At 36.5% G+C, this 26,204-nt stretch overlaps 1 protein-coding gene across 4 annotated transcripts in view; it reads left to right on the top strand.

Annotated features, from left to right (window-relative positions):
* LOC307158264 (choline transporter-like protein 2) overlaps positions 1-25,773 on the top strand; it is a 119,223-nt gene extending 93,450 nt beyond the window's left edge. The window contains exons 2-23 of one of the 4 annotated variants that reach the window (XM_079870691.1): positions 3,195-3,258; positions 8,554-8,602; positions 9,168-9,241; positions 9,746-9,824; positions 10,358-10,442; positions 12,459-12,569; positions 12,686-12,746; positions 12,846-12,966; positions 13,102-13,185; positions 13,680-13,792; positions 13,896-14,027; positions 16,124-16,223; positions 16,366-16,458; positions 17,144-17,228; positions 17,619-17,881; positions 17,983-18,077; positions 18,600-18,703; positions 19,768-19,841; positions 20,130-20,200; positions 20,298-20,386; positions 20,882-20,966; positions 21,477-24,563. In XM_079870691.1, the coding sequence (XP_079726817.1) occupies positions 3,231-3,258; positions 8,554-8,602; positions 9,168-9,241; positions 9,746-9,824; positions 10,358-10,442; positions 12,459-12,569; positions 12,686-12,746; positions 12,846-12,966; positions 13,102-13,185; positions 13,680-13,792; positions 13,896-14,027; positions 16,124-16,223; positions 16,366-16,458; positions 17,144-17,228; positions 17,619-17,881; positions 17,983-18,077; positions 18,600-18,703; positions 19,768-19,841; positions 20,130-20,200; positions 20,298-20,386; positions 20,882-20,966; positions 21,477-21,631 (2,151 nt within the window). In that variant the 5' untranslated portion in view covers positions 3,195-3,230 and the 3' untranslated portion in view covers positions 21,632-24,563. Of the gene's footprint in view, positions 1-3,118; positions 3,259-6,025; positions 6,195-8,553; positions 8,603-9,167; positions 9,242-9,745; positions 9,825-10,357; positions 10,443-12,458; positions 12,570-12,685; positions 12,747-12,845; positions 12,967-13,101; positions 13,186-13,679; positions 13,793-13,895; positions 14,028-16,123; positions 16,224-16,365; positions 16,459-17,143; positions 17,229-17,618; positions 17,882-17,982; positions 18,078-18,599; positions 18,704-19,767; positions 19,842-20,129; positions 20,201-20,297; positions 20,387-20,881; positions 20,967-21,476; positions 24,564-24,694 lie in introns of those variants that run through there. The other 3 variants (XM_079870693.1, XM_079870692.1, XM_079870690.1) reach the window with 3 other exon arrangements.
* Positions 25,774-26,204: the final 431 nt, after the last annotated feature.

The following is a 26,204-nucleotide window of genomic DNA, read 5'->3' as shown; positions in this document are numbered from 1 at the left end:
GATCGACTTTGTGGTCGTTTCATCTGACCTGTGGCCGTATGTCTTGGACACTCGGGTAAAGAGAGGGGTGGAGCTGTCAACTGATCACCACCTGGTGGTGAGTTGGATCCGATGGCGGGGGAGGAAGCTGGACAGACTCGGCAGACCCAAGCGTACTGTGAGGGTCTGCTGGGAACGTTTGACCGAGTCTCCTGTCAGAGAGATCTTCAACTCCCACCTCCGGTGGAGCTTGAGTGCATTGAATCAGTGCGAACAAAAGTGGAGCTAGTGTGCGAGTGAGCCATTTTATCAGAGCAATATTGTCAACGTCAGCGAGTATTTGCATTAGATTATTATTATTATTATTATATCTAATGGCATCAATAAAGCTTACCCGCAATGAAGTGTTGGGTCTTCTATTCGTGGACCCTGATTATGAAGGGGAATATCTGCCTGATTCTGAAAGTGAAAGTACCGTGTGTGCCTCTCCACAATCGCGGCGACAGTATTGTGGTGGAGACTTTGTTTGTCTAATGCCACTGGGTATGTTAGACGAGGTCGAAGTATTCATAGGACAGTTAGGGGGCAACGTGGAGGCAGGGTGGGGAGTCGCAATGACAATGACAGTAGTCCGAGCTGTGCACACTCGGCGCGCGCGCGAGGCAGATTTGCCCGCGCTGCTCCCAGCAGGAGCAGAGACGGTGTGACACGGGGCAGAGGGGCTATTATGCATAGTCTATCGCAAGCTGATGGGAATGCCGGCTTTTGAGTACTTGGCCAATGAGGACGATTTACTATATGTAGTAAATAGAAAATCTCTACAGCAAAAGGCCAACCACTACTTGCATTCGGTTTGTTTCTACCATTTATTAGTAATGATTTACACAGTTTGTTTACTACTTACTATTTACCTGAGCATTCAGTATTGTGCAATATAGCATACAGAAGGTGAGGGACATTTTGGGGGGAAAGAAGTGCTGCATTTGATAATTTTATCATTTAAACGTGACTTTTCATGAAAATTCTATAATCCAAGATGGCCGCCACCATAATGACGTCATAATATGCAAATTAGATGGGAAAATGTAATCCCTACATAAACTTTGGGTCATCCTTAATATTTCTCTAATTTACAGAAAGTCTCTATCTTTTATCACTTTTAAGATATAGCCTTTTGAAATTAAGATGTCAAAATCGAACATTTTAGGAAAAAACCTCTGGCGCCGAAACGCTGTGTTTGGCGTGTGTTTTTTAATAAAAAATTGCATACTTCACCTCCAACTGTCATGGTAAGGACAACATTATTGTTTTTAAGTCTTGGAACCTATTTTATTGGACTCCTTGACCCCAAAATTGTACACGTTGATACCAAATTTGTCATTATAGCTATAACAGAAGCAAAGATATGGGCCTCTCAAGTATGGTCGGCGGCCATTTTTAAAAAATGTGCGTATATAAGATACAAAATGTGATCTCACGTGTGTCTTAGGATAATTTTTTTTCTATGGCCCTAAGGTACTTCCATACCAAAGGGGACCTTTGCATCATGACTTGAAGTCAAAAGTCACTTAACCTCCCTACTATATCCTGCATACACAATAGCTATTTCAAATAGAGCCATTAAAAAAATAAATCAGGTTAACTGTTACATATGGAGGAAGAAAACACATTACATTAGAAGGGTAGAGATGACAAAAGATTCTAAAGATGGAGGTTTACAAGCCATTGATTTTGATTATATAAATGGGACCCTGAAAAGGTTGAAATCCTTTTTAAATCACAATCATTTTTGGTTTCATATTCCCAGAGAATTGTTTAAGAAATTAGGAGGAATAGAATTTTTACTAAGTTGTGATTTCACCGTTCAAAGTCTGCCAATTAAATTATCCAAATTTCATCAACAGGTTTTGTTATACTGGAAGATTTTATATAATCATAATTTTACACCACACAATACACCATTATGGAATAATAGATATATTACGGTTAGGAACAAATCACTGTTTGACAAGAACTGGATGGAGAAAGGTATTTGGTCAGTGTCCCATTGAATTGATAGTGAAATTATATCATATGCAATCGGGCCAAATTTGAATCTATTACTAAAGCCATCCCTAATTCTGTTATATGCCTAATTAAAGAAATTCTCTCTTATTCTGTCTCTATGATCCCACATATCCCAGCACTTTTAGTTGAAGGCCGTGATTTTAAATGAAGCCCACTTTCAAACAAAACAAATTCAACAACATTTCTTTTCCTATATTAGCTTATAGAAACTCAATTTCACATTATTTCTCAAAATATACCATTCACATGCTTTAATAGAACCAAATATTTAAAATTCCCTTTACCCCAAAAAGTTAAAGAAGTTAATTTTAAAATTTTAAATGGGATATATCCATCGAGTGAATATTTACGACTTCGATTTGGATTTGACTGAAATAAATGTTTATTTTGTGATGATACTGAAACCACGGAGCATCTGTTTTTTCATTGTATGTATGTGGAGGCCTTATGGTCTGATATTTATGACTGGCTTTACCCAAAGATACCTCACCTCGAAGACTTCACTTCAAAGGACATTATCTATGGACTTATAATGAACAATAACAAAGAAAACTTCCTGGTTAACAATATCCTCATGCTTGGAAAATTTTATGTTCACAAATCAAAATACCTAAAGATGAAACCAATGTTCTGTGCATTTCATGGTGAATTTGTTTCTTATACAAAAGCCCTCAAAGTGATAAAAAAGAAAAACGCAATTAGTCTTTTTTCCACCATAGAAGAATATGATGTAAAAGAAAAACCTTAGCTATTTATTTTATTTTATTTGTTTTATTTTATTTATTTATTTATTTTTCTGTGTATTTGTGGTTATTTCATGCACCTGTTTTGTATGTTTTTTTTTATGTAAAGATTTAATAATATTGCCTTATCGTTTGTACATGAATAATTGTTCAATAAAGAGAGTAGAAAAAAAATCCCTTATAAGCCTTAAAAAAAAAGAAAAAAAAGAAAAGATTGGACGTAGGATTCAAAGCAGGATTCTACTGGCCATTCAACGCCACTTGTCAGAGAAGCAGAAAGCTCCGTGATTGGTTAAAATAACTGCCAATCAAAGCTCTCTCTCATGACTCGTATGAATTCGCTAGTCTGCTCTGCAGTTTGTTGTGGACTGAAACGCATGACCACCAAGAAGAATAGTTCACCACAGTTCACCACAGTTCGTACATGCATATTAACCTGAAATGGATATGGAAGAGAAGCCAAAATACGGCAAGTTTATTTCAGTTTTATATTTGCTGGTGTTTGTGTTGAAAGTTTATGATTTGGTGATATTAAGAGTCCTCCTCAAATGTTAACGCTACCAAACAGAAACTGAAATTCATTTTAATAACTTCGCCGCCGCTAATAATAGTAAGAACAACTGTTTTGACTCTATATGCCGTGTTAAGGTGAAAAAACAGTGGTGTTATGAGTGTTAAAGCTGTTGTGTTAGTAAGGCAACGCCTAAAACCCCCGTTATTTACTATGGCAGAGTTTGGGATTTGCTTAGCTACTTTACCTCATGTTTTGTGTAGATATGTTCTTACTCCTAACAGTCATATCTGTAGACATTGTGGCTTTTGTCACTCATTTTAGTAGCTGACTTATTTGTAGTTACTGTAAATTTGGTGGTTGACCAAAAAAATGCTGTGCTTTCATCACATGTGACAGCATGGCTGAAATGTTCATGTGTTCAGTTGTACTATAATAGTATACATGTTTGTTTATATGTTCATTTATTAGTTGCAAATATGAAAACAGTAGTTTTTTTATTATTTTTTTATTATAACAAATAAAGCTGTGTGACTGGAAATAGAAGGTGGGCGTGTTGTTAGATAAGATAACTGTTTCCAGATCATGTCAAAGCAAATACAGTAAAGTTGTGCCACAGGGTTAAACTACATACAGACATATGAAACCACACAGCTGTTGTGAGTATGGATACAACATGGAAACCATTGAAAGGGTCAATTGTGGTTGTTTTAATAGTTTGCATATGGTTTCTGTCCTGGATTTCTGTTGGAAACTCCTTAATACAACGTTGCTTTTACAAGAACATTGTTGCTTGTCTATTAGGTTAAAAGTCAGTATTTGGAACAAATGTGTTGAACATTTTTTTTGCTTTACTATTCAGCCCTGGTTTTACTCGTATGTCCTTGTAAAATATCTGGTAACCAAAGTCATAGCGCACAAAGTCTGGTCTCATGAGTTGGGAGTGCATGTACTGGTAATTAAAGGGTGGAATATAGGATGGCGCTTTTTAAAGATATAAAATAAGGCCTTTACCTCTTCATTTTAAACTTTAAGCTGTACTTATGTGCTATTTCTGCTGCTGAGGGACTGAGTGCGACTGCAGCTGTTTCAAATTAGGGAAGGGATGACTTTTACATTCAGTTGTACTTCTCAAACTTCTCAAATAGTTTGCGAGCGCCGCAATATATTTTTATATTGCCTAATTTGTATTGTGTTTATTTATTTATAAAGCACCTCCAAAACTCCAAAGTGCTGTACAGTAAAAGTAATATTGCAATGAGAATTTTCGGTCCTGAATTTATCAGAGAGCAAAGTGTTTTGTTTCTTTGTTAGCCAGACGACAGGAAAAGACTCATATAAACCAACATGGCATTTCGGATCCTTTCCACTTGATATAATCTTAATTGAGAGGTGACTTTTGAAATGTCTTAGCTTCATTTACAGTAATAGTTAGACGTCTTGTGATCACATCCTGAACTGCTGATATCAGCTTTCCTTCCATTAGTCATTTAGACTAATGGAAGTGTTATTGATTTGATTTGATTTCTTACTTTACTCATTTAAGAACAGTGCGTATTTTCATGAGCAACGGCTATTTTGGACATTTCTGTCCACTTTTCTCTGACTTGAATTCTTTAAAATGAAGCTATATTAATGAATAAAGATTATTTGCAGCTTCACATCAAAAATCTTGCTTAATAACACACAATTAACTTAGTTTTAACCATACATTTTGCTAGTAAATGCAAAGTTTCTTGGGGGAACGCACAACATTTGCAAGAAAACGCAAAATCTTATTTTTCCTGTCATCTTATGTTTTGTCCTTTTAGGGGCTCCATAGAGAAGTGATTACATTAATTACAGAGAAATTTAAGATTAAGAAAAAGGATGGCAGAGGACTTGTAAAATGTATATATTTTTTCTGATAGTAAAAATCCTTTGAAAGGGTTATTATAGTTAACAAAAAAAAAAAAAAAAAATGTTGTAACTTGAAATAAAATAAAATATTAAACATCCCAAACGTATTCAATTTCAAACTAATACAAACTTTAATAGTATCTCAGTGATAACAAAACCTTTGTACATTTTCCTCAGATTTGGCAACATGCAGTTACGGACAACAGTCAGATTTTGATTGATATCAGTTTTAATTTTCTTTAATTTTAATTTTAATTTTGTCTGAATCTAAGCAAAATTGAGCCAAAACGTTTGTCTCTTTAAAGAATGAATGAAATGACATTACTAGCTTTAATTAATTACATTATATCGGCATGAGTGGAGATGCACATGAGCAGATCCCAATAGATAGTGTGAAACCAATGGGAAGCTTTTCTTTTTTCACCTTTTGATGTAGCACCTGTTTGCATATGCATTGATTTCACACACTGATAAACCTCCACTGAAAGCAGGCTGTTTGTGACCTAAACCAGAAGATCTCATGTTTGTTCAAAAGATTCCGCTCGTGTTGGTAATGGTTCGAGGGATATTTCCACGATAAAGTTGCTTTGCACCAGCATCTGCAAGACAAAATTAATCTAAACCGAGTCGGGTGTCATTGTCGTGGCACCCATCTCTGATCCCTCCTGATGTTAGAGACCCAAAACTGCTCCGTTTAGTCCTTCAGAGACAAAAGAAAACTTAAAAACAGTTCAGAAAGGACACCAGGCCAAGTTTAGAAAGATCAAATGAGAGAAATCCAATATTTTCTTGCTTGAAAAGGTGGTGTTTAGTTCAGCTTAAACCTGTTCAACCAGTTTTCAACAGCGGAAGGTTGTTTCCCGCTTGAAATCAGGAAGTTAAAGTCAGATAGACGGCTGAAGGACTTTTCCCTAAACAGTGAGGAAGGAATATCAGATCATCAGAGCCACTGAACATCAAGATGCCCGCAGAGGAAGGTGCTTACAAAAAAAGCGGTAACGTCACTTGATGGTATCTAGTATGCAAATATTTTTTTGGTTTTGACATGTGGACAAACCCTTTTAAGCTCTCTCTGAGAAACTGACCACAAGTAAAGTTGTGTCTTACATGAGTAATGGTAAAAATGGGAGTGTTTGGTTGAATCCAGATCTTTTCTGTGCGATCAGCCTGGTTTTTATGTCCAGACGTTGGTTCAAATGGTTTCCCATAACGTGGGATATTTCAGTGACTCTCACTGTCACTTGGGAGGTACCCTTTCAAAAGGTGCACTTTTTTGCAATATTTACTCCTATAGGATGCACATTAATACCTTAAAGGTACATATTGTTTCCTGATGTAGTACCTAAATTGTACACCTTTTGAAAGGGTACCATGTACTACTGTGTCCCAGTTACAGCTTTGTTTTCAGAGAGTGCTTTGGGAGTTTTTAGAGGCTGCTCTAATGGCGCTACTGTTGGCTTGTATGCCATTAGCCATTTGCGTTCATTTAGTGCATTGGAAGAAGTGTGTTAACACTGCATTAGTGTCATACTAGGCCTTTGTCCATCTTCACAATACCCTGGTCTGCCTGGGAACTGAAGCACTCAGTCTTTGCGTGTCTACTAGGGCGTGGATGTTTACAGTCAGATGCCACAGCAGAAATTCCCAATGGCAGTGTCTTCCCTTTAAGTGGTGAGGGTTTGCCTACAGTTTAGCAATCCTCAGCAGTTGTTTTCATTGCAAGATAGAAGAAAACATTGTAATGAAGCTTACTTATTTAGCATAAAGCTGAATGATATTATAGTAGCAACTAAGGCTATAAGCATTTAACTAACCCACAGCCATAAACCAAGGCACTTACTACTATTTAATGCATTTCACATTTGCTTTTCTAATCTAGTGTATACTAAACTTAACATTGTATACTGTGAATGATATTGTTGGCTCGTATGACCAACTGCTGGTGTTTCTCATTTTGCATAAAAGCATCTGCTAAATTAATAAATGTAAATGTAGCGCATTAAGTCGTTGTTGATCTCTTTTTGCAAAAAGTGTTGTGTAATCAAATGTGTTTGGGCAAGGTATTATGCATGTTTTTCGTGGATGTCTGAGGCTTAAACAGAGCAGATTTTTTTTGTTCTGGTACACACAAGACATTTTTGTACAAAGTAAATGGAAAGATTGTACCAGTTTTTTCCACACCAGAGCTCTGTGGTTGGCGAATAAGAGCATTTGCACATCTGTTCTTAGTTTATTGCAGTTCACAAGATGGGAGTTCAGTGGCCTCAAAAAGTACAGTATTTGGACTATCTTAACGTTTATAGTAGATCCAAAATTATCAACGCAAGTGGCAACTGTGCACAGTTTCTACCGCTCTTCTCTGAAATTAATTACTTCTCTTTTCTGAGCCATTTTTTGTAAGGAACTGGAACTGGTTTCAAAGTGGTTTGGAAAAAAACAGTGCCCACTTTTTTTTTTTTTTTTTTTTTTTTTTAATCTGTTGGTTTAACATTTAAAACCTAAATGTTTTTGTGAAATCATGAAATGCATGAAAAGGTGCTTGTGTAATCTATTAAACAAATGCAGCTGGATTGACATTCTTTTCTTATACCATGCCATTCAGATATTTTTAAGTGTGGCGTGAGGATCCAAATACTTCCAGCTTGACTAGTTTGAGCTAAATTAACTTAACAGGGCAGCTTGGTTACTAGCTGTTTAGCACACCATTTCATACTACATGTCTTATTTATTTTAGGAACAACCCCCTGGCTCTAGATGTTAACTGACAAGCAGCAACAAATGTACATTAATTCGAAGTCATGTTGCATTTAAAAGCATGCTTGGCTTACCCATTTTGTAATAGGAGGCTCCATTCCAGGGCTGTAAATTGGGAAATATTTCCAAAACAACTGCGCGTGGGACGTTGTTGTTTCTGGCACAACTAGACTTGTAATTTTCTGAAGGAAATGTGAGTGGTGTTTGCCCTTGCAGAAGCCACTACATCAATGCTAGGATGGTTTGAGTGGGTTTTAACATGTTCCTGTGCGTTGGGGTGTTTTGGGTGGTTGATAGGGTGTCCTAGATGGTCATTTACTGTGTAGCAGAAGCTCTTGCTCGCTCACTGGGCTGGAATGTCATTTTCCAGGCGTGCGCTGAAGAAAATCCCCTGCTGTAGATCAGCAGTCATTCACAAAGTGTGATACATTGTGCTTAATTGGGCTAACAAAAGCCTGACTGAGCAAATTTCTGCCATGTAAGTGAGTGGTTGTCTGTAATGAAATCTAACATGGTTTCCTTGTGGTCTAACAATGTCTGAAATATTGATTGTTTTAGTTGAGTTGTATTTAATTTAGTTTCTCCTTGTTGTTCTCACAGGAGAGCCCAAAAAATATGACCCCGACTTCAAAGGGCCCATCCAAAACAGGTAAGAATCGAACTGATTTGATCTGTTTTTAAATAACTAGATTTTGCTTAAACATTAAAATGATAGTTCACACTCACACAAAATGTCATAATTTACTCATTCTCATGTCGTTCCAAACCTGACTTACTTTCTTAGAGATTATATAATAGATTATTTGATGAATATTCACACTGCTCTTATTTTTTTCTATATAATAAGTGACCAGGGACTCTCAAGCTCCAAAAAGTGCCAAAAAGCCCCAAGTGTTATAAAAGTAGTCCATAATGCTTGTGTGCCAAATTCCAATCCCTTAGTAATACAACAGACTATTTAAAGTCAAAGTTGTTAATTGCCAAAAATCCTTTAAAAAAAATCTGTTGCTCTGTAACTCATTCCCACTTTTGGTTCAAATTTCCTGTGCTGCTATTCTTCACGAGAAATGCAATAACCAATAGAGTTTATCAGCACTGACATCAAACCTTTGCAAACAGCCATGCTTGATGTTGGTTCGTCATATAAGACATTGATACATTGGTCCTGTAGTTTTAAAGCATGTTGTAACAGACCGTTTCTTTCTGCACCACAGAGGATGTACAGACATTATTTGCTGTATCTTCTTCATCGTGGCCATAGTGGGCTACATCGCAGTGGGAATACTGGGTAAGTCAGTCTGCAATAGTGTTATGAACTGGGTACTGTGTAACAATGAACCCTTTAATGTTATATGTACTGTTTATTATTGGTTTGCGTGTGATGAGCGTTTGTCTGTGTGCATGTTAGGACTGGGTGATTCAGGTGGCTAAAAGCCTTATTATGGAGATATTTAAAATATTTCCTAATCTATTTGCTCTAAAATTTGTTTTAACTCTCTCATACTCGCACATCCGACATGGTTTTGGAAAGGTAATGGCTACTCAAAAAGCCTGTTAAAAGGTGTGTGTGTGTGTGTGTGTGTGTGTGTGTGTGTGTGTGTGTGTGTGTGTGTGTGTGTGTGTGTGTGTGTGTGTGTGTGTGTGTGTGTGTGTGTGTGTGTGTGTGTGTGTGTGTGTGTGTGTGTGTGTGTGTGTGTGTGTGTGTGTGTGTGTGTGTGTGTGTGTGTGTGTGTGTGTGTGTGTGTGTGTGTGTGTGTGTGACATACTCATCATTTCTGTCTTGCACCCTCAGCCTGGACTCACGGTGACCCGAGGAAGGTGATCTACCCCACAGACAGCATGGGACAGTACTGTGGCCAGGGAAATCTGGAGTAAGTCTCACAAATTTAAGATTATTTAGATTTTTGTTGCTCCAGGTTTGACATCATTAGTGACATCACATCGTATAACCTTACCTTTGGTTTTTAAGGATTTGTGACTGTTAAAAAATGCATTTGAAATTATTCAAATTGAAGCAATTTGTTCAAAAACACTGATTCATCCAGTAAGTCTTTGAGTGAATCATTCATTCAAAACGATTTAAAAATAAATACAATATTTGTAAATATACTGCAAAAATCAACATTTTGTCAGAACCTCTAGTGAATTACGTTATTTTGTGTAGTTGTCTGTTCAAAATCGTGAACTCTCAATTTATTTTATTTTTTTTCTTCTCTATTTTAAACGCACACAAAAAAATCCACTCTCAATTTATCCTGAATCATGCAGTTCTCGCATATAGTAAAAATGCATTTTCCAGTAAAAAAATTGTTTCCCATGGTACAATTTTGAGCACTGTATCAGTGAAATGAATTAATAAAAGCCTCACTTAATTGAACATTTGTATTTGTGACGTGTGTAACAGGAAGAAGCCCTTGTTGTTCTACTTTAACATGATGAAGTGCGCCAGTCCCATGGTCCTCCTAGAGTTCCAGTGTCCGACCCCTCAGGTTTGTGTCCTCTCCACCCCATCTGTTCCACCCTGTGCCTACCGTATTTTTGGATTGGCATACTACTTTACTACTCCTACTATTATTGCAGAATTCAATTCAAAGTATGAGAATTTTTTGTAACGATGATGGGCATTTCCTCCTAATGCTGTCGGCTCGTATCCCGATTTACAAGCAGAAGGAGCTGGATACAAAATGTTAGCATAATATCAATCCACAAATCTAATTTGTAAGGCGCCTGGATTAAAAAATCATACCATGTTTGTTAATTTGGCCATTACTGTCGCCTGAGTTTGGGTCGCCTTTGGCTTGCTTAACTTGGGGTTTAAAAGAGACTTAATATTCAGTAATGTTATGAATTGAGTGACTGCACTGATACAATGGAAATGAGAACAAAACTTGAACTGAATTCAACTGGATGATGACACTGTTGTCTTCTGCAGAGCTGCTTTATAGCTGAATCAAATGTGTTTTATAACTGACGACTTTTGCTACATTTACACTTTTATTAAACTGAATTAACACTAAACTGACTCAAACTAAATATCGACCCTTATTGCCCTCTGTAGAGCTGCTTACAGCTGAACTGAACTCATTTCAAAACTGATGAACTGTACAGTTATTGAACTGAACTGAAACCACACTGAACTGACTTGAGCTGAATAATGACACTAATGTCTTTTTACAGCAGAATTTGAATTTGTGTCATATTTTATGAAGTTTGCATCATGATTTAGTTTTCTTGTTTATTATTATGAAGCTGCTCTGAAGCATTCTGCGTTGTATAAAGCGCTGTATAAATAAAGATGACATGGTTGCATGTGCATGTACTACCAGTGAGCACTGTTGGGAATACTGTATCCCATAATGCAATGCGCTAAACTTATCTTTCATTACTTTTTAAATTGTTTTTATTTTAATAGGTTCCTTGAGGCTCACTTATACTGTTAATGTTTTTTGAACAAACCTAAACACACACACACACACACACACACACACACACACACACACACACACACACACACACACACACACACACACACACACACACACACACAAAACCATATATATTTACATTAAAAAAAAAGTCAACCCTCATTCTGCCCCTCGGCTACTTTAAAGTCCCGGTGAACCGGATTAACAGTTGTGATGTGATGTATTTCCAAGTGAAACAGAATATTAAATAGAGGGCAGGGCACCTCCTCTCCATCTCTCGCTCATAGCAGACTGAAAGTTGAAGGGAAGGTGTTAAAGATATTCAACCCAAGCCGTCAAACTGACGTCATCAGAGAAGGAACACCATTCCAGAGAAGATGCACATTTTCAGATTTTGATTAAAGATTACCACGACAAACAAAATATTTTCGGTGTATTAACTTGCACAGATTAATCGTTCACCACAAGACTAGTAATGTGCGCCGCTAACAAAGTAAATAGTGTCCATTTTGATTTCATGATGACATTAAAGGGTTAGTTCACCCAAAAATGAAAATTCTGTCAGTAATTACTCACCCTCATGTTGTTCCAACCCCGTAAGACTTTTGTTCATCTTCAGAACACAAATTAAGATATTTTTGATGAAATCTGAGAGCTGGCTCACTCCTTCATAGTCTGCTGGGTAATCTCATCTGCCGGCCCAGAAAAGTTAGTAAAGACATCGTTACAATAGTCCAAGTCACTACAGTGGCTCAACCTTAAGTTTATCAAGTGATGAGAACACTTTTGTGCGCAAAAAAACAAACAAAAATAACAACTTTATTCAACCATTCATTTTCTTGCGTGTGGGCCTCTGAGAGCACCACGACACATGCGTGAGAACTGAGAAGATCATAAGCAATAGGCACTTCACTGTGATGTGCAGTATAGCATTCCATTATGAAGTCTGTCTTTTTTTTAGCACTGACGTCTCATCTTTATAAAATAAGGTTATAAGTCAGGATTTTTTGTTTTGTTTTGGGCTGTCAACCCTGTTAAAACTTTATATCTTATATCAAATTGTTTTCTTTCTGTGTTTAGGTGTGTGTAGAGAAATGTCCTAATCGCACTATGACTCTGGTAAAGGCCTTCTCAAATTCATTCGATTGGAAAGAATACAAACAATTTTGCAGAGAAGAACCTGGGCTGAAGGTAAGTTAGTTTTGTAACATATATAAAAAAATAAATTAAAAAAAATTGTTGTGTGCAAGTATCTAGTTTTTGCAAATGTCTAATAAATGACTGACCAATACTGTCTCCCTCTAAAGTCTGTGCCGCAAATTTTGCAAGAAAAACTGTGCCCTGCATATCTGATTTCCAGCAAACCATGTAAGACTCTTGTTCTTATTATTACACTTTTAATATTTATTGGGAATAATTGCAAATTTAGTTACATAATGCTATTTTTATTTTTTTTATTTTTTTCAGTTTTGCAAAGGTGTTTTCCATCTCTGGGCAAAAAGGGTGAAGTCATCACCGTGGGCGATCAAGAGACATTTAATGATGGAGAGAAGACTAGAGATGCCAAAGACCTGGTGGCTGGGATGAAGTAAACACATTTATAATACTCAAACATACATTTGCAAGAAAATAACTCATTTGCATGCCACTACTGCAGATGCGATTGCAGTGCAATTCAAGGGGGCTATTTATTATAAATCCATGTTTGCTTTGACAATCGCAGGAACGCCACAATAGTCATGGAGGGTCGACAAGTTGCAATGAAGATCTTTGAGGATTACACAAAGTCTTGGTACTGGATCCTAGTGTAAGTCATTGTTTATTTTAGTGATTATATTTTCTCTAGTTTCAATAGAAATTACTCATTAATTTTAGTGCTAACATTTGAATTAGTGTTCTTTTAATGTCATCAATATACTGGAGTATAATAGTATTTTTTAATATTTTTAATTAGATTAGATTTTTTCCAGTTTATTGATGTTTTATGAGTTTGTTGAAGTAATTTTCTCATTTTGTTGGTTTTATTATTATGCTTTTAGTAATATGTCTATTTCATTTTTTATTGTTTTATTTCAGTTTTAAATGAATAATTTTCAGTCTTAGTTTTAGTAATTTTAGTACTTAAATTGAAGGAAAATTAGAAACGTTGGCTTTGAAACTAGCTGAAATAAAGTATAACAGATTTGTATTTCTATTAACACAATTTTTTTTACAGTAAATAGTTTTAAGTTGATGATAATTGCAGTGGATTAGCTACTTTCTTCCTGCTGTGAACGAGTGTTAATCTGTTTGTTTCTGCAGTTGTTTGTTGATTGCTGTGGTGTTGAGTCTGATCTTCATCGTTCTCCTGCGGTATCTGGCTGGAATCATGGTCTGGGTCATGATCCTCTTGGTCATCGCTGTCATTGCCTATGGTACAGTCTTCATACACTAAGATACATTAATCTGCTGCAGTACATCTGATGATGCTGCAAAAATGGATAAAAACGGTCAATCGTTCGTCTGTTCTTTACACAGGTATTGCTCACTGCAGCGTAAAGTATGTCAATATGAAGGACTCGGCTGGCTCTAATATCACTCTACAGCAGCTGGGCTTCCAGCCCGACTTCTCCGTCTACCTGCACATCAGACAGACCTGGCTGGCCTTCAGTGAGTTGCTTCACTGCTTATTTGCTTATATTTTAGGTTAGAGATATGGGGTCAAAAAACAATTTGGCACGTAACTGATATTGCACTAATCTTTGACTAAGATTTAAGGAATGCTAGCCTGGAAATCCAGACCTAAATCTAAAAGATGATTGGTCTGGCGTCGGTCAATGAAAATCGTCCAGCTCGAGGGGCGGCACCAAGCATGCATTTGAAAATCTCACTGCATGCAATTGGATAACACTTCGACCAATCACAACAATAAACCCCTTAGGCTTAGCTACCAGCGGAGACAACTGGTAGATTATACTCTTGCCGTATCTGGTCGGCAAAACAGCAAAAACGTCCTTCTTGCAAAGGAACGATTCGAGCGCCATCTTCTGTTCCTCTTTTAGGGAAAAAGCCAAGTCTAACTCGTTCATTGTATCGGCCAAAGCCGTTTCAAACAACTGCTATTCATCCATAGCCATCTTGCGATGTTTACTAATGACTTCGACGTCACATTGCTGTCGTCATCTCGCCTCTGGCCCGCCTATATCAGATAACCCGCTGTGATTGGTGCAGCTCAGATCGAGGGGCATATTTAATGAGCTCCACTGCTCGACACCAGAGTAACTCGCTGAGCAAATTCAGCTTGTGCTCTCGCGAGAACTCTGGATTACCAGGGTAAAGGAATGCCATATTGGTCGGAATATCACAGAGACTTGTGGTTAGGCTCTTTTAAAGGGTTAGTTAACCCAGTGTTTCCCAACCTTTTTTTTTTTGCTGCGGCACTATTTTGATTAGTAAAAAATCCCACGGCACACCACTAAATAAAAATATAACAGAATTGCACATATGCATTGCTTCAAATGGCATTTAAATCTAGATATTAGGCTATGTTGAAAGTAGTTATCCCATTTAATATGAAACTTGAGCTTAAGTCAAGTAGGAACACAATAAGTATGATGTTGTTGGTGATGATAAAACAACAAATCTACATATCATTGCTGTCGGGTGGAAATCTCGTATTTATTAAACACTGTCATCGAAGTTGGTATTGTGGCTTTATTTAGCAATGGTCAGACACTTGCACCTGTCATTATAATATTAACATTTTATGAAAATCAAGCTCAAATTGAGTTACGAGGTTTTTGACCAGCGAATGAACTGGAACAGCCGCTTCTGAGGCAGTACGGGCATCGCATTACATTTTCATGAGCGTACAATAATGTTTATTTTAGCTATATGGGGTCTCAGTTTTCTTGTTGGAATCTCATGATCAAAATTAGATAATTATAGATATTTAAAACACTATTTGCTTCTAGACTAGATGGCAAAGACTAAGACTATTCTCCACTCTTCAAATGCAAAAAAAACACTAGCCTTTATGGACATAGTGTTTCTTGAGTAAATAAAATGCTGTACTTGCGCAAACTTCAGTTCTTTATTTTCCCTTGCATTGCAAACAAGCAGAGATCTCCAATGGTTTAGTCACAACTTCTTTTAAATGCTTTTTATTGGTTAAATATTTGTGAAACCAACATAAAGACGTAAAGGATGACCAATAAGATTAATTTTTAACAAATAAAATGAAAAAAGAGCACTGTGGTTGGGTTGAGTTAAACCAAAAATGTATTCATACACATGTCGTTCCAAATCCGTTAGACTATCGTTCATCTTCAGAATACAAATGAAGATATTTTTAATGATTCTCAGATTCTTCATTTGTCTCTTATGGGTTTGGAACGACATGATCGTGAGTGAAAGAAGAAGAAACCACCCAGAACAACCTAAACGCATGAAAACGCCCTAAAAACCACCCACAACAACCTAGAATTGTGGTGGTGAATTAAACATTAGTAAACACCACTCACATTTTCTGTATACGAATATATGTGTCTGTTTTTTACTATTTGGCGATAGCTAGCCATTTTTTCTCTCTAATCACATTCAGTTTAGATTGGATCTCACAACTTTTCAAGTATTTTTTTTGCATTTTGGCTGTAGGTTCACATTAAAACGTAATTTACATTTAAATATAAATGCAATTAAAATACTTAAGCTTCATTTAAATATTATTGTAAAGGCACTGAAGTAACACATGTTTCTTTCTTCAGTAATCATTCTGGCTATTTTGGAGCTCATCATCATCCTCCTCCTCATCTTCCTCAGGAACCGAATCCGGGTCGCTGTTGAGCTCATAAAGGAGGCCAGCAGGTTTGTGTTTTTTTGCAGGATTCTGGCTATTATTAAATTTTATAGGCATATTGGTAATTTTACCTTTTAATCTTTGGTTTGTATTAGTGCTTTAGCATTGGCCTTGTTTACCCTCATTGTGGTTTTCTTTGACCTCTTTCAGGGCCATCGGTTATGTGATGTCATCACTTTTCTACCCGATCTTTACCTTCTTCCTCCTGACCATAGTCATCGCTTACTGGGGTGTCACTGCAGTGTATCCTTCACTCAAGACTCAAGCAGAAATTTTAATGCGTGTTAGCGCTTTTGGACAGGAACTTGCATCTTATAGTCACTCACTTAAATCTAAATTAAAATAGTTCTTAGTTCAGAGGGGCAAAAGGTTAATCCATTACATGCCTTTAAAGGGATAGTTCACCAAAAAATGAAAATGATGTTATCATTTACTCATCCTCAAGTTGTTCCAAACCCAGAGGCATTTATTTTTTCTGCTGAACACAAAAGAAGATATTTTGAAGAATATGGGTAACCCAACAGTTGATGGACCCCATTGACTTTTGGATACTATGGAAGTCAATGAGGTCCATCAACTGTTTGCTTCATTTTTGGGTGAACTATCCATTTATGAGCCAAAACATCTAATTCAATTCAATTTGCATTACATTTCAATTCAATTTAAATAAATAATGTAATCAGAATACACAGATACTCAGACTTTTGTATGATCGTCAGTACAGACAGATTCTTTTTGCCCTCATAATGGTGAAGTTTACAGCATCTGCCTGCAGGGGATAATGGTTTGTAATGGATTATTTTATAATAAGATAAAAAAGTTGGGGATATTTTATGATAGCAATGCTATAGTTAAACATTCCCAGCACCAAGCTATATATATATGTGTCATGATTGCACCAGTGCTAGTCCTTAATCGCCCTGGTCAGTTTTCTCTCTACATCTAGTGAACCTGTTTATAAGGTTTTCAACGAAACAGAATGTTCATATGCCAGAGAAACCTGCATCCCTGAGGTGTGTATGCATAAATGTATATTTATTTATTTATTTATTTATTGAGTACAGTCATAGTATAAAATATTAGGTGCACAATTCTATTTTTTAATGCAAATATGTAGTACTTTATAAATATATATTGATAAAATCAGCTAGTATGCATCACTATTGTTTGAAAACCCATACACCTGAAGGCAAAGGTTTTCTGATTTTTACACTACAAAGAATTTATTTATTTATATATATATATAAAGAATGATACTTGTTTTCAAGAATGATACTTGGGAGTTTATATAAATGTCTGACGTGGAATAAAATTCTGTGGATGTACTGAAGCTTGTTGGAAAAATCTAGTCTGTTTTAAAGTAAGTGAATAATCCCTGTTTCTCATTTCCCTGATCCTTGTAGAACTACAGTCTATCTGCTATGAAGACAGCTTGTCCGCGGTCTGAGTGCCTGTTTGCGTTCTACGGTGGGGAAACGCCGTATCACAAATACCTGATCGTCCTTCAGTTCTACAACGTCTTCCTGTTCTTCTGGTGTGCCAACTTTGTCACTGCTCTGGGTCAGATGACTCTGGCAGGAGCGTTTGCGTCCTACTACTGGGCTTTAAAAAAACCCGACCACATCCCCGCTTTCCCGTTGTGTGCCTCTCTGGGCAGATCCCTCAGGTACGGCTTTAGAAAAAAATATATGCATGTTAGCAAAGTGTGTCATTCGGGTCCTAGGGACGATTTAATTGATAAATTTGATGCATTTTGTCCACACGCAGGTATCACACAGGCTCTCTGGCGTTTGGTTCTCTCATCCTCGCCATCGTGCAGATTATCAGGGTTCTGCTGGAGTATATTGACCACAAACTCAAAGGTACAGAAAGAGAAAACATTTCAACAGAACGTTTATAGTCAGTCATAACTCTGTTGATTACGATAGGTTAATCATGGCAATATGTGTGCATACACTGAAAGTAAAAACAATATTCACTCAGAAACTGCTAGTAAATTTTACAGTTAATTGCAAAGAAAGGCAAGTAGAAAAACTGATTTATAGAAAATCTTATAAGTGGCATTTTCTATTAATATTTGTTTCATTTACAACTTTGAAAAATAGTTTTTTTTTTTTACAGTGTATAATGACTGTTAAATAATAATTAACTATTAATAATAAAATAATAATTGACCTTTGTCACATTCTAGTTTCACGTCTCTCGAATCACTCTCCAGCCTTGTTCACATAATAATAACTTCAACTGGTTATTATCGCAAAATAAGCCCTTTTAGGGTGATTGGAGACCCTGCAGGTTACTCTTTTGAGATGACGGTGAACATTATCACTTGCCATATCTCACACTGCACACTGTAATCTGTTTGTGAACTCTTCTGCCCACAGGAGCAGAGAATAAATTCGCCAAGTTCTTGTTGTGCTGTTTGAAATGCTGCTTCTGGTGCCTGGAGAAGTTCATCAAGTTCATAAACAGGAATGCTTACATTATGGTGCGTGGTCATACACTACATCGTATTATTTAAAGCAGAAACTCTTTGACTGATTGAATTAAACCAGGGGTGTCCAATCCTGCTCCTGGAGGGCCACTGTCCTGTAGAGTTCAACTCCAACCCTAATCAAACACACCTGAACCAGATAATCAAGGTCTTCAGACTCACTAAAATCCAGTATCGCCCCCTATACCCTCAAATAGGGAATTATTTGAGAGGACAGCCATTTTTAGTGGTGTCCGAATGCACTCATTCACCACAAACCAACCGAGTGCACTCATTCAATCCCACAATGCACTGCAATAAGTGTACAGCCGATTTACAGTCAACGGCTGTCCAAATTCACTCATTCGTTTTCATTGACCTCTTCAAGTGAGCTGTATTAGTGGACTAACATAGGGAATAGTGATTATAGGAGTGAGGCTATAGAGGGAATGTTTTTTTTTTTTTTTTTTTAAATTCATTCATGCTCTTATTATTAGGAGATACGAGTGTCCATGGCTTTACCATTGGAAAAAGTAACGGCTAACTTGGATCACATGTGCCTTGATAAACAATCACATTACAGCCTTGACGTCATTGAATTGAGTTGTGTGACAGTCAATCACTGTGTGCGAATACCATAGAAATAAATGAGAAGTGGTGTAAACTGAATCATAACTGTCGCGCAATTGTCAGTGACTTCTCTTATAAAAAAGCATTTTTTTTTCAGTGTAAACTAAAAAATAGTTCAATCAAAAATGAAAGTTTAAGAGCAAACATGTTATGTTGAAGATTAGCCGATGGATGTTGATTATTTAATAAGCTATTTCCTCACAAAAGTGGTTTATTCAATGTAGTGAAGTCTCTCCTCCATTGACATCCATTAAAAGAATGATTCCTTTTTTGAAGTGTTTAATGTAGTTTCATCACTCTCAGCTGGAGAAATTATGAACTAATGTGTCAAAGAGGAGGCAGTCTTAATTTTTTTGCTGAAGCCTACATACTTTATAATATAGACTGAATGGGAATCTTAATAACATCTATATGCAGTCTTTGTTGAATAAGTGTCTCTTCTGTCACAGGTGGCCATATACGGTAAAAACTTCTGCCGGTCAGCAAGTGATGCTTTCATGCTCCTGATGAGAAATGTAATCAGGTGAGTGAAACCCTGACACTGCACTTCAGAAGAGACTGGAACTGAATACAGGGGTTTAACATTTTTAAAGTGACACAGTATCTTAAAAGCACCACTGTTATGGTGTGAAACACTAACAAACAATGATATGTGATGCTGATAACAGCAAGAACGTACTATGCGTATGCAGACCAACAATTAATAAACAAATGCATGGCAAGATTATTAGCAGATCACTAGTTTTGGGAAGTTTATATGGGCTGGATGAATTTCAAGCATGTTTTACAGATGTTTTCTCTCTCGTCACAGGGTTGTAGTCCTGGATAAGGTCACTGATTTCATCTTATTTCTTGGAAAACTCCTTATTGTTGGGCTTGTGGGTAAGTTTTGTGCTTTAGACAGGAGAGAATGAAACCATGTTTAAATAAGACTGAACTGAGGCTTTTCTGATCTCACTCCATCTTTTTTTCCTCCCAGGGATCTTCGCTTTCTTCTTCTTCTCAGGACAAACGGATGCGTTTAAGGGCGCTGCACCCAGTCTCCATTATTACTGGGTTCCTATTTTGGTAAGTGGTTTGAGAATAAGAACATGAGAAACAATTATTATCTGAATAGTGCTATAGGCAACATTTTTTTGATAAAAATACTGTAAAAACGGTAGTTAAAATAAGTTCAATATTTTAAAGTTACAATATAAAATGTAATTCCTGTGATCAAAGCTGAATTTTCAGCATCATTACTCCAGTCTTCAGTGTCACATGATCCTTCAGAAATCATTCTGATATGCTGATTTGATGCTCAAGAAACATTTCTGATTATTATCAATGTTGAAAACCGGTGTGCTGCTTGATATTTTGTGGAAACTGTGATTTTTGTTGTTGTTAAGGATTCTGTTAGAAATCTTTTGTAACGTTGTAAATGTCTTTACTGTCATTTTTAATCAATTTAATGCATCTCTGCTGAATGAAAGTATACATTTCTTTAAAAAAAAAAACACTTTTGGATGGCAATGTATGCTACCTGTCTTTAGCAACTGAAACATGTTTGCGTTCTTTCTCCAGACCGTGTTGGTGGGCTCCTACCTCATCGCCCATGGGTTTTTCAGCGTTTACGCCATGTGTGTGGACACACTCTTCCTCTGCTTCTGTGAGTACTTGCCATAATAAGTGTTTTCACCTCAGAATCCAGTAGTTCAAGTATAAATATCAAGCCATCGAGGTCCACTCTTGAATAAGTGTCATTTTTGATCCTTTTAAAAATGCTATAGCATTGCATTCAGGGATATATTATATCTGTTTGGAAGAAGCCTTATGCCACTAATGACTCTTCATTGCGCATGGCAGTGCATGTAGCTCGGTTTGCTCTTAATAAATATGGCTCGCTAGACTGAGAATTTACTGTGTTTCACTTATGTATTCTGGTATGAGGTGTTTCTAATCTGTCTATGGTGCTTTTCTTCCCTTCATCTCATAATAACCTGATTCTTTCTCTTTCTCTTTCTCTTTCTCTTTTTATGGTTGTTCCCTACACTTTTCTCATCATTCCTCTTTTGGTTTTTCTATACTTCACATTCAATATCTTTTCCACACAATCTAAATTTCACACATTAATCATTAATCACACACTCATTACTAAACCCACTAACGCCACATAAAGGTGAAGACCTTGAGCGCAATGACGGCTCCACAGCGCGTCCGTATTACATGACCGCATCGCTGCACGACATTCTGATGAAGGACGCGGACGCGGCTCGGACCCCTGCTTCACATGACGAGACCATCCAGCTGACGGAGCCCGACAAAAACAATTGAAAACTGTTGAAAGTTTCCCAGTGGTTTTCGTAATATGGAAATATAATCTAATTTATTACATTAAGAGACTGAATGGTCATAAGATTAAATCATAACTGCAGTTAACTAATCATGTGTTCAATCGACTGATAATGTATGTTAAGGTAACACAAGGATAGACAGGGAAAATGATCTTGAAAATGAAGTCAACATGAAACTACATTCGCATCCCATTTTAATTTTATAATCTGATGGTTCTCCAAATGAAACAGGATGTTAAAGAGGTCATTTGATGCTATTTTAAAAGTTCATTCTTATTTTTTATTGGGTGTAATTGAGTAGGTTAACATGTTTTTTAATGTTAAAAAACATTTTTCTCACTGTATATTATTGCAGCTCCTCTATTCCCAGTCTGTCCGAAACGCGCTGATTTCTTTAAGCCCGTCCCCCTGCTGCATTGTGATTGGCTAAAAACGAAACGTGTGTGTCGGAAATGTAACGTCCCTTTACCATTATCGAGAGCTTCAGATTCCTAGGCTTAAAGAAATTGTAAATGCACAGTTAATGTCGTCTGTTTTCCCGGATCAGTTCGAGCCCGAGTCGGATTCTGAAAATGCGGATGATCAATCCGATCGATCGGAAGCAACTTTCCAAGTGCGATTTCAGCAGAAAATTTCACAGTAATAAGTGGAAAAATATTACTTCCACAGTAAGGCCGTGTGTCCACCAAAGCGTTTTTACTCACGGCTGGTGTGTTTTTTCAATTGTTTTCAATGAGAGCGCCGCGTTTTTAAAACGCCATGAGCGAGGCGCTGAGCGTCTTTTTCACGCTGAAACGCTGAGCGTTCGGCGTTTTTTACTGGTCGCCGAGAGTTGAAGAATGTTCAACTTTTGGTAAAACGCAGCGCTCATCACTGTCACTTTTTACCCAACCGTCCAATCACAGTGGAGGAGGGGCGGGACTAATACCACACCGACCAACCGCGTCCGCCACATGATTCTGCTTGTACAACGTCAACAGATGACAACAACAAGCATAATAACGGAACAAAATCAAGAGCCAGAGAAAATACATTACATTGTATTGCCATTTTAATATAGAATCAACACAGAAACAAAATATGTGTGAAATGAGATACTAGTAAGACTTTCGCGGATATTCCGTATCATAACAAGCAAAGTGTCTCGGTCTCAACCGTCTCAACTGAAAAAACGCTGCGCTGCCAAAACGCTCTCAAGCGCCCATAGCTGAGCGTTTTAGCAGAGCGCCTAGCCTTTTCAGCTGGCTAAAAACGCTTTGGTGGACACACGGCCTTATTAGTCTTTGCATATAGCCGGAGTTGTACTCTCCCAGGTTCAGGAAGCTGTCCTCTGTAAAATGTGCTGTGCACAAGCAAACTTTTGGGTTGTATTGCTCAAGAACGAAACCACTGAATCCTGATATCATCAGTTTTCAGAAGGCCAAACCCAGTGGTTTTGCTGTCGCATCCAAACACACAGCGTCTCAGCGACATGACGACTACAGTTCACTGAAGCTTCGCCTACTTTCTTTGAGTATGACTTTGGGTGGCATTATGGTAATATTTCACATTGTGACGTAGATGATCAAGGTAGTTATATCTGTTCTTCAATCGAGGCCATTTAGGCTGGCCTGGATCAGTGTTCTCTGTTACAAATCTCTGTGGGAAACCATGAGCTTTATAACTTCACAGATCGTTATATATACATGCACATACAGATCCATTACACACTAAAGGAAAAGGAAAACATAAAAAAGTGTCATAGGACTCCTTTAAATGATAAAAATGGTAACACTTTACAATAAGGTTTCAATTGTTAACATTAGTTAAATGCATTATTTAACATGAACTAACTATGAGCAATATTTCTACAGCATTTCTTAATCTTATTCAATGTTAATTTCAGGATTTACTAATACATTATTAAAATCAAAAGTTGTATTTGTTCATTTTATTGAATGGACCTGAACTATCACAAACTTACAATGAACAGTTGTGTTTTTTATTAATTAACTTTAACAAAGATTAATACATACTGCAACAAATATATTGCTACTTGTTAGTTAATGTCAGCTGATTCATCAACTGGCATAACTAATGGGACCTAATTGCAAAGTGTTAACCATAAAAACAATAGTGGCACTTGGATGATGAAAAGTGTCTCTATATGAAAAAGAAAAGGGCTTAATATTACATTTTAATAAACGTATGTGGAGTAAACAACCAATGAATCGTGCACAAATGTTCGGTCAATGTTGATTTCATGTTGACTTTAAAGTGGCCTTTTGCTTTGCGTCTGTTCATAGTTATAATATGAATAGTTGTAAATAAAACAAAGATTATTGGAGTATGTTTTATAAGAAAGTCTTTCTACTTTTTTCCAGTGTAGGATTTATTTTTAGGTCAGAAATTATCAGTAAATTTCACAAATAATTACAACAGCAAGTAACACATGGAAGTAAGCGCGAGATTTTGAAGTAGAAAGACCTAAATAGTATTTTCTTCTAATACATATTCCAATAATATTTTTTTCATTTACAACTTTGTTGTAAGTAATATCATTTTTTACACTGTACATCAAAGTTAGTGATTCAGTGTTTTTAGTTGTCCGTACTGTCAGATGAATGATGCATTTAGTTATTTTTTGAATGTACTTGCTGCTGTTTTATTGTACGATAGACTGAACATCCAATGTTACTCTTAAACGGCTGATAATATTTCTGTATTTCCTGTAGATTGTAAGCCATATCTATTTAATGCACTTTAAGGTTGGTTATTGTTTTTGGTTGCACTTTGCATCTGGTTTTGGAAAACCAAAACACCTTGTTGCCTTCTTGAGATGCCTTTAACTGTCTGCTGCCTTTTCCAATGTCTTTTGGATGCTTTCATTCTTAATGTCTTTTTTTATCTTTAATAAATACTATGCAAGAAGGGACATGTGTTATTTAGGTCTGTTTACATTTGTGTGTGAGGAGTTTGTCACTTTCCTTTCCTCCTATGGCTAAAGGTAGACCATGGCTTGTTTATTCCTCAACTCTTTTCTCACATTCTCCATTTATCGCAGTGGAGGACCTGGAGAGGAACGACGGCAGCCCAGAACGACCCTATCTGATGTCTGATAACCTTCTCAATGTTCTGAAGAAGAAGAACCAGGCCAACTAGTCCATACAGACGGTCAGGGTTATACGTACAGTACGTGCATGTTTTCTGTGAGGCCTTGAAAAACTGGAGGTGCCTGAAATCGCTTTCAGTGCCATATTCACCGTGCCTTAGAGAGCCAGAGACAATCATATTAATTATGAAACGCATCAAACGGGATTGTCCTCTGTGTCTCAGCCATACATTGAGATTTATAATGCAGGAACACTACCAAAAACTTATTTTTACAATTAGGTGAAATGACACCTCTGCTTTTTTCAGAAGATTTATTTAAATAACTGTCAAGCATTTTAATACCCACTTTAAAGAATACCAGAAATGTTAGGAAGTGTTTCCCCCTAGGTTTGCATTTTGATATTTAGTTAACTTTTCCTTGTTTATATTTATGTTTTTTATACAAAAACACAATTCGGTGTCGTTCATTCTGCTGTTGGATAGGATTGTTAAATAATTTTTTCTTTGCCTATATATATGCATAATCGATCATAAAACAATGTTTATGATTAAATGTTTCAGATTCATGTTTACTTCAATATCATCCGTTTATGTTCCTAAGAGCTAAATCTGTAGCCTTGTGTACATTTATAATAAGAAGTGTGTACATTTATAATAAGTGCCTGTATGTAGTTCAAACAGTTAAAGACTTCGACTTGAAAGGTGTTCATTTATTCAGTGTTTTAAGATTTTTGTTACATGTTGGCATGCCTCAATGCATGGTAAATAAAGACTTTTCTACAAAAAAGCGTGTGTAAAACTTGTTTTTGAGACCTTATTGATATGTTTTTTTATCTATCTTGAACATAAAATAAATGTGAATTAACTTCCATATCAAATGCTCATTTTAGCACCCACGTTTTTAATAGCTGTAGAACTTTCTCATTTTTCAGTTACCCACTAGGTGGCGCTGTTTATTATATATACAGAAGTCGCTATATTTTACAGAAGCTGTGAACTGGAGAAAACTTGAATTATCAAATGTATTTATGTGTTAAAGAAAAAAAAAAAAAACAGGTCTAAAATAATGAGAAAATAATTTCATTGTTTATTCGTAATTCATTACCGGTCAAACATTTTGGAATCATTACGTTTTTTTTTTTTTTTTTTTTTATTGTTAATTGTTTTTGTTTACATTTATTTGATCAAAAATACAGTCGAACAGTATATATGGTGAATTGCGGGAAATACCCAAGTTCAATTTTAAAGTCACCATTTAATCAAAATGAACTTTTTTTTTTTTTTTTTTTTTTTTTTACGGAATATTGCAGTAGGCCATTTATTATAAATGATTTATCCGTGCACAATTTTGTGCCGTGTAATCTTTAATCAAAATAACTTCCCCTCTCTCTTCTTTTCTCTGATGATGTGTTTACTGGTGCGAGGGTGGGATCAACCTGTCACTCACATCAGATCAACCA

Source organism: Squalius cephalus (assembly GCF_949319135.1).
Source record: "Squalius cephalus genome assembly, chromosome: 1".
Classification (NCBI taxonomy): domain Eukaryota; kingdom Metazoa; phylum Chordata; class Actinopteri; order Cypriniformes; family Leuciscidae; genus Squalius; species Squalius cephalus.
This window is presented reverse-complemented; position numbering and strand designations above follow the sequence as displayed.